This window comes from Morus notabilis, unplaced genomic scaffold (assembly GCF_000414095.1).
Source record: "Morus notabilis unplaced genomic scaffold, ASM41409v2 Scaffold276, whole genome shotgun sequence".
In the NCBI taxonomy this organism is placed as follows: Eukaryota; Viridiplantae; Streptophyta; class Magnoliopsida; order Rosales; family Moraceae; genus Morus; species Morus notabilis.
The window spans coordinates 680744-699157 of record NW_010361626.1 but is presented as its reverse complement, the minus strand read 5'-3'; the positions used below and the strand labels follow the sequence as shown (position 1 = coordinate 699157).

General features: G+C 33.5%; 1 protein-coding gene across 1 annotated transcript; it reads right to left on the bottom strand.

Moving 5' to 3' along the window:
- Positions 1 to 16232: 16232 nt before the first annotated feature.
- LOC112091996 (berberine bridge enzyme-like 8) lies at positions 16233 to 18067 on the bottom strand. Its single transcript, XM_024167012.1, has one exon. The coding sequence runs from the start codon at positions 17950 to 17952 to the stop codon at positions 16336 to 16338; it is 1617 nt and encodes a 538-aa protein (XP_024022780.1). The 5' UTR covers positions 17953 to 18067; the 3' UTR covers positions 16233 to 16335.
- Positions 18068 to 18414: the final 347 nt, after the last annotated feature.

Genomic DNA, 18414 nt, shown 5'->3' with positions numbered 1-18414 from the left:
TGTTGTAAATTCACAGCTACCCATTAGGTATCTTCACCCTGTAGCATATGAATCAAATCATCCATCACCAAAAACCCCACAAAACAAAAACCATAATAACATAACAACCCGTAATTGTGACTTTCAGTTTGTACTTTTGATTTTAGACATTGAATTTGGATATTTTGTGTTTGTGGTATTATTAATTTGGATGTTGTGCTTTGTATTCATTTATTGTGATTACAGGTTTGCATATGAGGAAAGTTTTATATTTTTTCACATTTTCTGGTCAAAAAATGCAACTAAAGATGTTGGTAACCTGATGGTTAACTGACGGCTACCTTCCTGATTACCAAAACCAAAAACCGAAGTTCAGTAAACCGAACCGACCACTACTTTGTGCGGTTCGGTTTCGGTGCACAGTTTTAGAAAACTGACATGGTTAGCTTGGCCACCAAACCGACTAAAACTGACGGTTAAAACCCGCCGAACACCCTTATATTGGTGTGCAGTATTCCTACGAGAACAATCAAACAAATGGGATAAGAGTTATATATATATATATATATATATATACATATAACAAGAATGGAAAAGAAATAGGGAGACTGCACATGTATAAATGAGGATATAAAAAGAGAGAGGAACTGCACCCTAATTATTTGTAAACAAAGGAAAATTAATTGTTGCTGAGGAGAAAAAATGAGCAATCTACAAAAAAAAAAAAAGGTTAGAGATTGTTAAGATACATCTTTTGAGTGCAATTTGAATGAAAAATTTGTACGAATTACACCTTAAGAACCGGTTATGGGAAATTATGTGCATATGATCTATATGAAAATATTCATATGAATCGCACGATACCCGTCGAGAAGCAATCAAACAATAAAGATATTAAAAAAAAAAGAGCAAGCAAGCTGTCACCTTCAGTTATTTCTCAATATCTTCACAAAGCACCAAAATATATATATACCAAAAGGTCACGCTATACTTGTTGTGATGATTGCAAGCTATACTTGCTATGATGATTGCAAGCTATACTTGCTGTGACGATTGCAAGCTATACTTGTTGTGATGTTTGTAATAGGAGCTAGTGGTGGAACTTTGGCCCGGCGGGGCAGGCCCATATGCCTGCCCGTCCAAAGTGGTATTTCAGGCTTGGGCTCGGGCAGCCTGAATTTGGGCACCTCACCGCCTTGTAGGCGCCGTCAACCGCCGTTCGCGAGAGTTTTTTTTTTTGAATTTTTCATGCCAAGCTCGATTTGCCCGAAAATCTCAAAAAACGGTCAAATTTCTGACCGTTGGTCTCCGACCTGAAAATAAGCACGAAAACCTAGATTTTGCCCGAATGCCTGAAAACCCATCCAACGGCTAGTTTTCCGACCGTTGCCGCCCGAACCCGACCCGCCGGATTAAAGTAGCAATTGCACCCTGAATTTTTTGAAAAAAAAATCAATTTTTAACCCAAAAATTTCTCTATAAATACCCCCCATCCCGCACACATTTTTCTCACTCAAACTCTCTCAATCCCTCTCAATTTCTCTCAATCTCTCTTAATTTTTCTCAATCTCTCTCAATTTCTGAAATCTCTATCACAATTTTTCTAAAAACTATCACATTATCCTAAAGCCCTCTCTCTCAAATCACTCTTATTTTTTTATAATGGATCCTTTTGGTTATAATGGTATTCCCGTTGATGCCTAACACAACGTGAAAGAAGGGTAATTTCCCACTAATGAATTTGTTACGCAGGAATCTACTAATCCGAGCCCTGCTGGACGTACTGGAGGTTGTGGTCGGAATGGTGGCGGGCATGGAGAAGCGGCGACGGCGAGCCAGTGCGACTGCGTCTGCAAGTGTTACAACCTCTAGAAGGAAATCCAAGCGCACCTCCACAGTTTGGGATCACTTCGACATAATTGATGAGATCGACAATGAAGGTAACACTAAACATATAGCTCAGTGTAAATATTATATATCTAAATTACAATGTGACACTATTCACGGCACCACACACTTGAGAAGACACGCTGAAAAGTGTCTTTAAAAGCTTAGCCAATCTGGCGGAATATTTTGATCGTGCAACCGGTAGTTTAACCACTTGGAAATACGATCCGTAAGTAGATCATATGGAAGTTGCATGAATGATAACTGCTTTATATCAACCACTTAGTTTTGTAGAGCATCTTAATTGGCAAAGATATATTAAGGTTGTACATAATCCTAATGCACAGTTCACTTCAAAAACTACTCTTAGGAAAGATTTATTAAAATTATTTAAAAAAGAAAAAGAAGCATTAATAAACTTTTTACACTCGACTAGCGGGTGCGTTGCGTTAACGGCATATATTTGGTCTGCCGTTGCCAATAAAGATTATTTAGCTATAACCGGACATTACTTTAAAGGATTTGATTTAGATAAGAGAATATTAGGTTTTAAATGTGTTCTAGGATCACATAGTACGAATTTAATATATAATACAATTTTAAATGTAATTGATGAATTTAGATTAAGAGATAAAGTAATGGCTATAACATTAGATAATGCTAGTGCCAATACCAAAGTAATTGAATTCTTTGAAAATGATTTAAGTTTATTCGGTGACGGTACAATTTTCCACCAACATTGTGCATGTCACGTAATTAATTTCATTGTTAAATCTGGTTTAAAAGAAATGGGTAATCTCATTAAAAGAATTAGAGATAGTCTTGCATGGATTCAAGGTAGTAACCAAAGATAAGAAGATTGGTTTAGGTTCTTACAAGCATTAAATATACCTCCTAAGCATTAACGTTAGATATGCCTATAAGATGGAACTCAACTTACATAATGCTTCAACAATGCATCCCCTATAAGGATGCTATAACAAACTATATGTGTGCAAAAGTGGGAGTAAATCATATAGATGCATATGATTGGCAAATTGTCGAAGTTTTGTATCAATTTTTAGGTAGGTTTCATGAAGTGACTCTAAAACTTAGTAGAACATATTATCCAACATCACCTTTAGCTTTAGGAGAATTTTTATGAATTAATATTTTATTTAGCTAATATAGGGACGACCCAATCTTAGCAGTTCCTATCCATTCAATGGAAAAGAAATTTATATAATATTAGTCTAACTAAGTTGCCTTTGTTGTATGGTTTATGTACTATTTTTTATCATAGATTAAAATTAGAAGGTTTAGAAAGTGGTTTAGATAACTTAGGTGAATTTTTAGGCATCAATTGTTCAGACCAATATCCAATAATAAAGGAAAAAATATTGTCGATCTATTAGTAAATATGAGATTAGGTTTATAGTACCTTTTAGAGTATAGGAACCGCAACAACACGATGAAAACCCGCATTCATTCTTGAATGTTTTTGGGTTGAAGAAGAAGAAGAAGATAACTCAAACAGAAGCTGGGAGTGAATCTTCGTCAACAAGTGGCAGTGGTAGCGGCGGTGGCAGCTTCAACGAGCTTATAGCGTACCTCAGTGAAGGCTTAGTAGTCGACGATACGGCAAAATCCTTTGACTTGGTTCAATGGTGGAGGACACTGGCATTAACTTGGCCAATCCTAACTCGATTGATAATGGATATATTTTCAATCCCGGTCTCCACTATTTCATCTGAACAAGCCTTCAGTTCGACAGGAAGAATACTTGAGGAACGCCGGAATGCATTGCAAATGGATATTGTTGAAGCCTTGGTTTGCATTAAGGATTGGGATCGGGCCGATCAACGTCTACAGGATACAATTTCGCCGGCAAGCTAAGAATGGATCGATGAATTTAATCGATTAACATTTAATTTTGAAGACGATTCTTCAGCTTCAAATTAAATTTGTAATTTGTAATTTGTAAATATGTATTTACTTTTGATATTATATTTGTAATTGTATAACTTTGTAAGTTTGTAAAATTTGTAATTCATCACAAAATGATTGTACTCTTTTTTTCTTGCCAAGTTTTTATCCCAATTGGGTTTTTCTTGGTAAGGTTTTTTAACGAGGCAATCATGAATTACGAATTTAATATACATCATTAATATACATGATTGATTTATTCAATTGTATTAATAATGTCTGTTGAATGTTGATTTTAATTTTTATATAATTTTAACACAAACTAACTTAATAATTATAAAAATTAAAATATATTTAAAAAAATTCGGGCTATCGGGCGGGCTCAGGCGGCCCGGCCGGGTTCGGGCAGCCAAATATAAGCCCATGGCCCGTTCAAGGGCAATTTCGGGCTCGGGTGGGCTGCCTAAATTTTTCAGGCGGGTCGGGCTCGGGTAAAAACTCGGTATTTTTGGGCGGCCGCAGACAGCCCGTCTAAAGATCCAACACTAGGAGCTATGAATAATGGATCACACATATATATATACACATCTAAATGTTTCCCGACTTTTTAAAAAACGTGTAGAACGGATGACGGAAATCCATATCTCTTTTGAAATCAAATTGTCAGCAAAAAAAGGGATATACATCATACAATCGAATCAATCGCTATGAGATACATATAATTAAGCAAATACAATGCATTTAAATCAAGTTTTATATACACTTTGAAGTATGAGATTGTGATTTACTCTCGACTTTCTCTACAAAGATAAATCATTTACTCTCTTATCTCTCTACGTAGATAAATCCTATATATGTCTTATGGCATTGGATTTCTTGTTTATAGTGTTCTTAATAGATTCTTAGTATGCTCATAGTGTGTGGTTCTTCATTCTTATTGTAATCCTATGATTATCACTAAGACTTGAATTTCTTTTTAGAGATTTATATAAATTAAAAGTGATTTCAAAAAATCAAGAATAAAAAAAATTTGTACAAAGGACAAAAATATAGAATCACGTACTGATTGTAAAAAGAGAATTGGGACCTTTTGTTATTTGTGGTCCAAAGGCAAATCAATACCTTGTTGGACTTTTGTTTTAGTCTGTAAAAGAAAAACATGGGTGACATGTTGCACATTAACATGTTGTACAGCAGCATGTACATTGAACTTTTTTTAAAGGGTTCAGTAAAAAAAAAAATCGATCACCAAATTTTATGTGAAAAAAACAAATAGTAAAATAAAGAAGAGAAAAGAAGACTCGCCAACGGAATCTGCAGTGGTCATAAAAAGTGTTCTAAATAGGCCTAAGTATCAACAGAACGGTTTAAGTAAGAGAGGGGTCCACCACCGACGCAATAATCTGGTCACTTATTGAGATTGGGTTAAGAAATCAACCAAATTCTCATCCAATTGATCAATGCACTGCAAAAGTGTATATATATATATGTAAGGCCATCAAAACAGTGTCTCAAATACCAAAATTACGGCTTATGATACAAGCCCGATGACCCGACGCAAAGTTCCTATGAATCGTAAGCAAAGAGTTTGGCATACAAGAAATTATGTACATATGATTTATATGAAAATATTCATATGAATCGTACGAGATTCGCCAAGAAGCAATTAAAGAAGGAAGATAAAAAAAAACACAAAAAGGAAGCAAGACGTCACCTCTAATTCTTCCTTGATATCTTCACAATGCAACAAAACATATATATATATATATATATATATATGTATGTACTAAAATCTCACTATACTTGCTGAGTTGTGTGAGATATGAAGCCATAGGTGTATATGTGTATATATATATGTGTCAACCACGTGAAGCAAAGGATCTGCTACAGAAGTACTTAATGCATGGTAGATATAACCCAAAACAGAAGGTGTATGCGACACTTTCTTTTCTTACGCCATCAAAGTGGCCATGCAGAAAGTCGCTGGCCTAATGTAACTATTCCGATAGGGGAAAACAAACCGGCTCAGCCAAAGAGATAGAAAAGCTACAAGCATGCACTCTTCTGAAACATCCAAACATAAGGTTTTGAGAGAATGCCTTTCTTTCAAAAAAATTTCTCTTTATGAGGTGTTTGCCTGGGTTTAGTCGAAGGTCCACTCAGCAACCCATGAAGAAGTGTATCCCCACGATAAAAATACTCAATCCATTCTCCCTAGTATACCTTTGTGACATTTAAAAATTAACAGATTCTAGAGTGGGTTCTCAAAAGCTCAGCAACAGTAGGAGAATACAAGGAATGATTTAGTAATCAAGCATTAGGCGGAGTAAATTCTTCATAATGAATTCCAAGAATGGTTAAACCTCTAATTCCTTTCAAATCATATAAAGAGATTCTCATTTCACCACCACTATGATAGAAGGTATTAGTTTGTGACCCTCATAGTTCACAAAGGCTCTCCATACGTTAGCATTAAGTGCATAGGGGAAAACATCAACCGCTCCATAAATGTATTAAAATGTGCTCAGTCCATTCCATTAGAGAAAGTTGGAAGCAAGCTTGACCACGAAAATTGAATTTTCCTGACATTTTCTTGTCTTTCAAATTACAAAAAAGGCTTGGGTAGAATTCATTTGTCGCCACAAATCTGCAGTCCCCATTATCATCATTGTTAACTACCCCAAGAAATTTTCCATTAAAGATAGGACTATGTTGTTGAAGATGGTGAACAGCTTTGGTCTCACTGGAGAATTTATATCTAAAATTCCCACAAGGTACCTTACAAGTCGTGGTCAAAATAGCCCAATGTTTTGAATCTGTAAGGGCAATGATCTCATTTAATGATAGTGAACGGTGATATCTTAGACAAAATCAACCTCTCCATGACAATTGTCCGGCGCCCTCTCTGAACAAATCTCTCCATAAACATCTATCGGCAACTAAAAAATAACAAGAAAAGGAGTAAAAAAAAGAAAAAAAAGAAGCAAAAAGAACTCAAGCACCGCACGTGTTCATCAATAACACGCACACGCTTGAGGGGGAATCTGTTTGCGGTAAAAAATATACTTTGGATACTAAATTATAAGTGGGCCTTTAAAGAGAGATGAGGAAATAAAATTTTGTGTTGGCCCAAAAAAAGGGCATTAAATATACACGTTTTAGAACGTGGAGTAATGGTAAAATTGTGCATTAAATATACATGTTTCCATTACAAAACATGGGGGTAGTGCAAAAAGGCAAGATAACTCCCCTGGAAATTCTTCTCTATAAAAAGAAGCAAGAGGAGACAGAAGAGGCAAAAGACATTTTCTGGAGAAAGGCATAGGCGTTGGTGTTGCTGTCTGCAGCAAGGTAAAAAGTGTGCAGCAAAGTAAAAAGTGTGCAGCAAGAAAAAATGGTATATGTGTGTGCAGGTGCATTCAAGAAGTGTGTGCATGTAAGTGTGACAGTGATGTGTGGAAAAAAAATACATCCTCAGAAGTGCAGTGCGATATTTCGAACAAGAAGGGAGGAGGAACCATCATCGCCAAAGGACGAGGATTTTTCACATAAGGGACAATATCTAAACATTTGGATGTCTCTTCACCGGCGTCTTCTCTTATAGGAGTGTGTTCCTTAAGTTGGTTTTGTTCTAAAAAGTCCTCTCCAAGTGGACTATTATCTCTCAATGGATTATAATCTGCAAACTCATCTTCCCTGAATGGATTGTCATTCATATGTTCATCTCGCACATCTAAGTTGTCTTCAGTAATAGGGGCATCCTGACTGATTGGGGCAGAAGAAGGCTCGGTAATCTCAGGAGGTCCAACACTGGAAATTCTAAGTTTTTTTGAAGCCTATGGAGCATCTATATTCATTTCTTTAATGTTAGAAGTCTGAGCACGCTGGGTTTTGGTCCTTTTATGGCGTGTTTCAAAATCGCTTGCTTCATCAAATGTTGACACACGTTTTCAAACCTCAAAAGTCCCTTCATTTACTAGAGATCGACATTTGTCAAGCATGTCATCAAGTATTTCTATACCTTCCTAATATCGGTAAATATGAATGTGGGTTCTTCTGCCTTATAAAGCTGCTTACTGAATAGAGAATGAATACTTTTCATAGATCTTAATAAATAGGGTGTACTACATTTCACCCACCAGCGACCGTACCTCCATGTGCATTGGCCCATCCGGGTCATACTTGGCACCTCAAAACGGACACCAGTATTTCTTCTCAGAAGAAAATCCCATGCTCCTTTTATATCAAGAATCCTGATAGATAAACCACATTTGGGACTGAGGTATAAGTTGTTTGAAGGCACGCCTTGGTCAAAACTAAATTGACAAGCAAATCTATTAGGGGAATATGCTTGGAGGTATAAATCATTTCCTACTCTTACAGGTAATATGGATGACCGTAAGGAAACAAGAAGCTCAAAGATGTCATCGGATAAACCATTATCATCTAAGTAAGGAGTGTCTTCTCTCTCAAGGAAAGAAAACGGACGACGATGCACATAGTTCTCGCCCCTAACAGTGCTTCTAGCTACATTTAAACTTTGCTTATCAACTGGAAGTCCGGCTACCCTATGCATCCGAAAGGAATCATCAATAACATTCCAACTTGAATAAAGGCAGGAAAAGTATTCGGCTAGCCATCCTATCACATAATGCATAGGTAGGTGGATTTCAGGAACACCAATTCCTCATGGATCTGTTGCAGAAGTACTCAATGCATGGTAGATATAACCCAAAACAAAAGGTGCAAGTGACATTTTCTTTCCTTGCGCAATCAAAGTGGCCATGCAGAAAGTCTCAGACCTAATGTAACTATTCTGATAGGGGAAAACAAATTGGCTCAGCCAAAGAAATAGGAAAGCTGCAAGCATGCACTCTTCTGAAACATCCAAACGCAAGGTTTTGGAAGCAAGTTTGACCATGAAAATTGAATTTTCCTGACATTTTCTTGTCTTTCAAATTACAGAAAAGGCTTGGGTAGAATTCATTTGTCGCCACAAATCTGTAGTCCCCATTATCATCATTGTTAACTTCCCCAAGAAATTTTCCATTAAAGATAGGACCATGTTGTTGAAGATGTTGAACAGCTTTGGTCTCACTTGAGAATTTATATCTCAAATCCCCATAAAGGTACCTTACAAGTCGTGGTCAAAATAGCCCGGTGTTTTGAATCTGTAAGGGCAATGATCTCATTTAATGATAGTGAACGGTGATATCTTAGACAAAATTAACCTCTCTATCACAATTGTCTAGCGTCATTTCTGAACAAATCTCCCTATAAACATCTATTGGCAACTAAAAAATAACAAAAAAATGAGTAAAAAAAAAGAAAAAAAAGAAAAAAAAAGAAGCAAAAAGAACTCAAACACCACACGTGTTCATCAATAATACGCACACGCCTGAAGGGACATCTGTTTGCGTTAAAAAAATATACTTTGGATAATAAATTATAAATGGGCCTTGAAAGAGAGAAAAGAAAATAAAATTTTGTGCTTGTCTAAAAAAAGGGCATTAAATATACACGTTTTAGAACGTCGAGTAATGACAGAATGGTGCATTAAATATACACGTTTCCATTACAAAACGTGGGGGTAGTGGTAAAAATGCAAGATAACTCCCCTGGAAATTCTTCTTTATAAAAAGAAGCAAGAGGAGACAGGAGAGGCAGAGGACATTTTTTGGAAAAAGGCATAGGCGTTGGTGTTGTTGTGTGTAGCAAGTTAAAAAGTGTGCAGCAAGAAAAAAGGGTGTGTGTGTGTGTGTAGGTGCATTCAAGAAGTGTGTGTGTGCAGGTGTGACAGTGACGTAAAAAAAAAGAGAGAAAATACATTCCCTTAGTAGAGAGTGTGTAGAGAAAAAAATAGTAATAGTACTTGAGAAGAAGCGCAGTGCGTAAAAGTAGAAGAAGATTAGTATTTCGAGTCAAGAAGGTAAATATATATTTTGATATTTTTATCTTCTTTTCATACTAATAGTTTTGGTTTGTTCTGTATTATTAAATAGATACAATGCATTTAAATCAAGTTATATATACATTTTAAAGTGTAAGATTGTGATTTACTCTCGACTTTCTCTACGAAGACAAATCCTTTACTCTCTTATCTGTCCACGTAGATAAATCCTATATATGTCTTATGGCGTTGGATTTCTTGTTCATGGTGCTCTTAATAAATTCTTAGTATGCTCATAGTGTGTGATTCCTCATTCTAATTACAATTTTATAATTATCACTAAGACTTAGATTTTTTTTTAGAGATCTATCTAAATTAAAAGTCATTTCAAAAAATTAAGGATAAAAAAAAATTGCACAAAGGACAAAAATATGGAACCACATACAGATTGTAAAAAGAGAATTAGGACCTTTTGTTATCTGCGGTCCAAAGGCAAATCAATGCCTTGTTGGACTTTTGTTTTAGTCTGTAAAAGAAAAACGTGGGTGACATGTTGCACATTAACATGTTATACAGTAGCATGTACATTGAACTTTTTTAAAACGGCTCAATTAAAAAAAAAAATCAGTTACCAAACTTTGTGTGAAAACAACAAATAGTAAAATAAAGAAGAGAAAAGAAGACTCACCAACGGAATCTGAAGTGGTCACAAAAGTTGTTCTAAATAGGCCTAAGTATCAACGGAACGGTTTAAGTAAGAGAGAGGTCCACCACCGACGCAACAATCTGGTCACTTATTGAGATCAGGTGAAGAAATCAGCCAAACTCTCACCCAATTGATCAATGCACTGCAAAAATATATATATATATATATATATATATATATATTATTATATATACTAAAGGAGAGGCAAGATTCACTATTCATTGTACAGTAAATGAACAGTGAATTTCCGGATTTGCCCCTCCTTGCTGATGACTAATTTTTTAATGCCCGATGTGTCCTGAACAGTGAATTCCCGGATTTGCCCCTCCTTGCTGATGACTAAATTTTTTAATGCCCGATGTGTCCTGAACAGTGAATTCCCGGATTTACCCCTCCTTGCTGATGACTAAATTTTTTAATGCCCGATGTGTCCTGTTATTTCCAGTCCCGTTTTCTTTTTGCCCCTTTTTTTCTCCCGGTGTCTTTTTTCTGGGTTGTTTTTTATTTGTCTCCTTTCCTTTTTGGTCTCTGTCGTTTTGCCTTCTTTGCTTTGCTTTATCTTGGCTTCTTCAATCCTTTGTTGTTTTTTTTTTTTTGCCTTTGCTTTGGAGTTTTTGTCTTGATTGTTTTTGGTCCAAAAATTTAGAAGTTTCAAATTTAGGGTTCTTTTTTTTTTCTTGCGTTCTTCCATTTTTTGTTTCAGTTGTTTTTGCTTAGAATCTTCCATTTCCTCCTTTAAAAAATTTTCTTAATAATAATACTAATATTTTCAAAAAATTTTATTCTGCAGCTACAGCTACAGTTCCAAAGAACCATCAGAAAAAGAAAAGTAAAAAATGTAATATAATGTACAATCCTTTTTACTAGACCTTTAAACAAATATATATACATATGTACATATGTGTATAAATTATTTTAGTAGACCTTTAAACAAATATATATATGTAAATGTATGTACATATAAATTAATACTGTAATGTAAAAACTCATGATTTTTTCTATAATATAACAATCTTTCCCGCAGCAACACGCGGGCCAAAAAACTAGTATATATATATATAAGGCCATCAAAACAGTGTCGCAAATGCCAAAATTGCGGCTTATGATACAAGCCTCATTACCTGGCGCAAAGTCCCTATGAATCGTAAACAAAGAGCTTAGTATATAGTGTATATGATTTATATGAAAAATATTCATATAAATTGTATGATACCCGCCGAAAAACAATCAAAGAATGAAGATAAAAAAACAAAAAAAAGGAAGCAAGCCGTCACCTTTAATTTTTCCTTGATATCTTCACAATGCACCAAAACATATATATATACACACACGTATTAAGATCTCACTATACTTCCTGTGTTGTGTGAAATATGAAGCCATGGATATATATATATATATATATATATATGTGTGTGTGTGTGTGTGTGTGTGTGTCAACCACATGAAGCAAAAGAATGACTTCAATTCCTTTTGAGATTAGAAGGTCGGTTTGAACAAATCCAATCTAAAGGTGGATTTGATTTTGAATTTTAAAATTCAAAATAAAAAAAAAAGAGAAAAGACAATAAATTTAAAAAAAAATCGGAATATTAAATACCCAAAAATTTAAAGTGCACAAATTAGGTCCCTTTATGGTCTCTTATTTCAAAAAGATGAGCTCATTGTCTCATAAAATTATATGGTGATTAAATATAATTTTTAAATCCTAAATTTAAATAAAAAAATATCAACACCAAATTCAAAAGGATCCTTTTAATTCCCCATAAGGTTATATACTGAGAAATTATCCAAATATAACTTTCAAACCCAAATTCTAAAGTAAAATTCCAAATCAAATTTTAAAACATCTTTGAATTCCTCATGTGGTCATATACTGGGGAATTTTCTAACATCAAAATTCAAATTCAAAAATTACGATTAACTTGATTCCTTATGGGATACGTAGGCAGCTTAAAATTTAGGTGCAGTTTCAAGTTCAAATTCAATCCTAAAAATCCTCAAAAAAAAAAAAAAAAACAAATCAAAACAAAACTAAATCAAATTTGAAAGTGTGTCAATTCCTCATAAGGTCATACATTCGGGTCCAATTTTTTTTTAAATTTAAAATTCGAACTACAAGTGGCTTGATCTCTCAACGGGATATGTAGGCAACTCGGCTAAATTCACCGAGTTTAGCCCTAATTTTAGGTGCAGTTTCAAGTTCAAATTCAATCCTAAAAATCCTCAAAAAAAAAAAAAAAAAAACTAAACTAAATCAAATTTCAAAGTGCGTCAATTTCTCATAAAGTCATACACTGGGGAATTATTCAATTTTTTTAAATTTAAAATTCGAATTACAAGTGGCTTGATCTCTCAACGGGGTATGTAGGCAACTCGGCTAAATTCACCGAGTTCAGCCGTAATTTTAAATCAACCCAAATTTCCTAAATTCATAAAAATAATATTTACTGTTTTAATTGGAATTAAAAGATTTTCTCTTGTATTAAGGGATTGTAATTAAAAGATTATTCTTATAATTTTAAATGAGTTGAATTAAAAATAATAATAAACTCTTATGCTAATTAAATCTTAAGCTGTACAAAGAAAACGCACACAGATAGTTTGCCTCAGGTAAAGCACCAACTGAGCAGTAGGTGGCACATTGTCATAGAACACTAATAAATTTTTATCACATATTTTATATGACCACATATTTATTTTAATTGCTAAGATAAATATTGTGTAATATTTATTTTAGTGATAAAAATACTGTATAGTATTTATTTTAGTGATAAAAAATATAAATCAATTTTAATTCAAAAAATATATTTTGATTGTACAAATGTTGGACTACAATTGGAGAAATTGTGTTGTACTGTAAAAGACTCACAAGTGGTAGACTTCTTGTAGGAGCTTGTGTTGTATGTTTTTTTTTTCTTTTTCTTTAATTAGATTTCTTTTGGATTCCATCATTAGCATTTCTACTCTCTCACTTTGAGAAAAGGAAATCATAAGCAAGAAGGGTTGAAAGTATAATTAAAATCAAGAGAAACTTCACTAGTAGTCACACACCTGTTGAGTATGAGAGGAGTCATAATGAGAAAGATCGACGGTCGAGAAAGTTATGAAGAATTTTGTAGATTTATTATTGCCAAATATATGAATCTAGTTCTGAATATTTTTTGGAAAATTTTAAGAAGCCATATATTCTGTTCCGTTAAATTGTTTTCTGAAACATTTTTTCCTAACCGAATCATATGTTTCAAATTATTCATTCCAGACATTTAACCAACAAAAAAAAAAATCCATTTCAAACCACAAAAAATTTAAACCACTAAGTTTCGAACTTATTTACCAAACAATCGCTAAAATTTGGAAATGATTCATTTCACTTCCAAAAGTATGAAGGTGTTTCAAAACACCGTAAGATTAATATAATTTTCTAAATATCTTTGAACTCTTGATTTTGTATTAACTTGCCCCTATTTTTTAAAAAAATCAAAGGGAAAGTTGGCACAAGATCAATAATTTAAGAGATAAGTTGAGTTTAAATTAATAGTTTGTGGGGTATTTATAAAATAAGTAATGTCAGGGATACCAATTATATTCTTAATTTTTAAACCAGCTCATAAATTAACATTTTTTTATTGGTAGGTGCAACATCTTATTATTAGTTGATGTGGCGATCTTTTAAAATAAATATCATATAAGAGAACTATTGAAGTGAAAAAATTGGAATAAAAATTTTATTTTTGAAAGCAAATTAAGGCCCCCGAAACTCAATTAATACGTAGGGTTGTTCTTTTGCAACAAAATTCAGAAGAAGTTTAAACTCAAGTTACAACTTTAGTCAAGTTCACATTCTTTTAAGTTTCAATTTTATTCAACTTTACTCAACTTTATTCAAGTTACAACTTTAACTCAAGTTATAACTCAAATTCAATTCAAAAACTACACTCAAGTTACACTCCAAAAGAACAACCCCAGATATTAAAAGACTATTAAATTGAAAATAAGAGTCAAAATTGTACTCGGATAGCATTTTAGGGCCCCTGAAATTTAATTATTTATATATTAGAAGACTACCGAATTGTAAATTAGATTAAAAATGGTACTTGGAGAGCATTTTAAGGCCTCTAGAATTCAATTTAAACAAAGATCTAATTATTAAAAGACTATTGAAGTGAAAATATTGAAGTAAAATATTGTACTTGGATATAATTTTAATGCCTTCCAGAATTAAATTAAAACAAATATCTATATTAGAGGACTATTGAAGTGAAAAAAAAGGAATATAAACTTATATATGGATAGCATTTTATGGCTTTGGAATTTCATTATGACAAATATCCACATATTAGAGCAATAATAAAGTGAAAAAAATAGAATAAAAATTTCACTTGAATAGCATTTTACGGTCCCAAAACTAAACTAAAACAAAAATTTAGTTATTATAAGACTATTTAATTAAAAAATTAGAGTCAAAATTATAATTGGATAGCATTTTAAACCTCTTATTATTAATTGATAGAGCAATCTTTTAAATATCTGTGAACAAAAAACGACAACTCATCGGTTGATCTAAACGTTGAGAGCATAGTTGATGTTGATAACATTATTCTTATAAAATTATATGTAATGTTGACTCACCATTTTGTTAATATTATAAACTGAGAGGGTATTTTGAACTATAGTGCATAGTTCAAGGGGTGAATGAATCTTTGGGTATTTTACATATTGATCTCAAAATTCAACTTGTAAAGTTATTGTAATATACCTTATTTTAATAATGATTGTGTTAAATTAATGTTGAAAAAATATGTTTAACGAAAATTTTTAACATCCCAATTTAAACGTAATACAAATCTTTTAATTTCTTAATTTCTTAATTTTTAATCTCTTAAATTTAATAAAAAAATTTAAAAAAATTTAATAAAATGTGACACATTATAACAATTTTATAAGATCAGAGTGTTGCTTACCAAAATTGAAAGTTTAAGAGACAAATAACGGTAATAGATAACAATAAAGATAACCATTACAACCAACAGAAGCTCCATTTGTCTTCACTCTTCACAGCCCACATATTTACTCAAGTGTTTTGTTCGGCCGGGTACACATTCAGCTAGTTACCAAAAAAAAACAAAAATAAAAATAAAAAAAGACCTTATTTTTTTTTATAGGGTCTTCGTATCAATAAATTATGTTTTCTATTCGTGGAATTTTATTAATACACCAAATAGATTAAAAAATCTCCCTTATTTTATATAAAAACAGTAACCTTTTTTTTTTTCAAATATAACAACGTACTTGTATTCATAAAAAAGGAAAAAAAGAAAAAACGAGAGAACTATATAGTGGCTAATAAAAACAATTACAATTTCCAACCCTCCAATCAAATCAGAATATATCAGAGTAGAGAACATGATAATTTAACAAAAAAGTTTCAGATCTTAGTTTTACTTTCCTCCTGCCACTAATATATATATATATATATATATATATATATATATATGTGCAAGGTCTCTCGTCAGACACTTAAAAAATGACTGACCGAAACGATACTTGTACATTTTTGTATAAAATGTGTATATTTATAGTAAGTTGTGTATATTTACAAGTAAATTGTGTATATTTACATGACACTTGTATAATTGTGCAATCGTGTATATTACAATAAATCGTGTATATTTACATATAAATCATGTATGTTAAGTTATAATAAACGATAATGTATATTAATCCTCAAAACATGTTTTTTTTATAGCAATTAGTGAACATATAATATAAAAATATGTATATTAACTGATTTATTGTATTTCATATTAAATATACATGACTTTACATATAAATATACATAATTTATGTACAAATATACATAATTTATATATGATTATACAAGTGCTGATAGACACTTTCTAAGTGCCAGAACAATTCTTATATATATATATATATATATTTAAAAAAAACATACTTTCACATAGCAGTTTTAGCATTGTGCCATTTTACCCGTCCGAGCCACAAGAGGTGGAATACTTTGTTCATATCGGAAAAAGTTACCTGGATCTACCTTAGTCTTAACTTCCACCAACCGATCAAAATTCCCATTGAAGTACTTGGTCCCCCAGACGCTAGCCTCTGAGTAGCTTGCATTATATCCAATTCCATTAGTACCTAAATCAACATCTCTGTAATTCAGATAAGAACACCTCGGAGATTTTGACACATGAGGAGTCATGTACTGGTAAAGTTTTCTAATCCGATCAAGATTTTGCTCCAAAGTCTCAACACCTTCCTCTTTCCACTGCACTGAGTATTGGATTTTGTACTTGTTCCCTGCTCTATGTGGAAATGCAGTTGCAAGCTCGGATATTTCACTCATTTTCCCACCATAAGGATTCAATGTAAGCACTGGCTTTTTCAGCTCCACCATTTTTCTCCATATTCCTTCAAGTGCCTCCCTCTGAATTGGTTCTTGCACGTAATCCGATTTTTTCTTGAGGAATTTGTCTGATTTTGGTACCCTTTGTAACAAAACATCAATTGGAGTTCCAATTGGGTAGTTATACCAATAGAGAGCGGATTCAATCCAACTCATTTCAAAATAGTCCTCTTTCCTCAAACCCAATTTGGGCAAACTTTCATCCATGAAAAGACCAAGCGTTGTAGCATTCCCAAGAAACAAACAAACAAATTTAGCCTTGACAGTCTTCTGAGTCTTCCTATTCACCGGCATCGAAACCACTCTAATGAAAACACCTTCATCGAGTTTATCCGCAACATCTTGCCATTGCAGAACAGCGTCCAAACCGCCTTGTTCCCAAGTCCTCTCGGCTCTAAAGACCGTAACAATCTCTGGTACAGAAACCAACTTGATTTTCCAAGAAACAATAACTCCGAAACTAGCCCCACCCCCACCTCTGATTGCCCAAAAAAGATCTTCACCCATTGATTCTCTGTCCAAAACATTACCATTAACATCAACTATTTTTGCATCAATCACATTATCCGTAGACAACCCATATTTTCTCATCATATTACCATACCCTCCACCACTAAAATGCCCTCCAACACCAACAGTCGGACAAACCCCAGCTGGGAAGCCATGGATTTTGCTCTTCTCCGCGATTCTGTAATAAAGCTCGCCTAGAGTTGCACCTGACTCAACCCAAGCGTTTTCTTCCTCGATATTCACTTCTATGGCTCGGAGATTGAACATGTCGATTATGATGAACGGGACGTCGGAGATGTACGAGAGGCCGTCGAAGTCGTGACCGCCGCTGCGGATTCTGAGCTGAAGGCCGTGAATTTTGCAGCATATGATTGTGGCTTGGATGTGAGAGACGTGTGTTGGAGCTATAATGAAGAGTGGTTTTGGGGTTGTTGGGGATGTGAATCTGAGGTTTCTGATGTGTGATTTAAGCAGTGATGAGTATGAAGAGTTGTTGGGGAAGTATGTGAGTGAGGAGATTGGTGGGGTGGTCTGTTGGGAGTGGGAAGAAAGGCAGTGGAGGAGAGTTTCTTGGGTTTGATCTGAAATTTCCGTTGAGATTTGGAGAAGAAAGGTTGAGAAGATTGTGAAGATTGCGGGGATTGGGATCTTCATTTGATATTAGATAGCTGGGATTTTGTTTTTCTTTTCTGATTTCCAAGAATAAATGGGAGTTTTCTTCTTCACTCGGTAATAAGAGAGACAGAAAATTAATTGCTAAGGAAATGACTTGGAAGTTGCTACTTTCTAGTCATATCTTGAATTGCAAGTTCCCCATCTTGACATTTGCTTTTAATAAATTTTTTTCTTTTTTGATAGAAACATTTGCTTTTAATAATTGAAGAAAGAAAGATTTGATAAATAATAATGATTATATTTGAAAAAAAAAATGAAATTAGGAAGTAGGATAAACTAGGATAAAAAGAAGTCGGAGTCTTGGTGAAATGCACTAGGTGGCATGTTCTTGCTCAAGTAGCGGCGAGGAGTACAAGAAGTAAAAAGAACTGACTTTTTAAATTAAACGTAAAATATGTATCCTCCCAAAAAACAAAATGTTAATGAAAAATAAAAATAAAA

Excerpts from the sequence above, each read along its gene's own strand:
- LOC112091996 (XM_024167012.1), bottom strand. The coding sequence starts at position 17,952 with ATGAAGATCCCAATCCCCGCAATCTTCACAATCTTCTCAACCTTTCTT.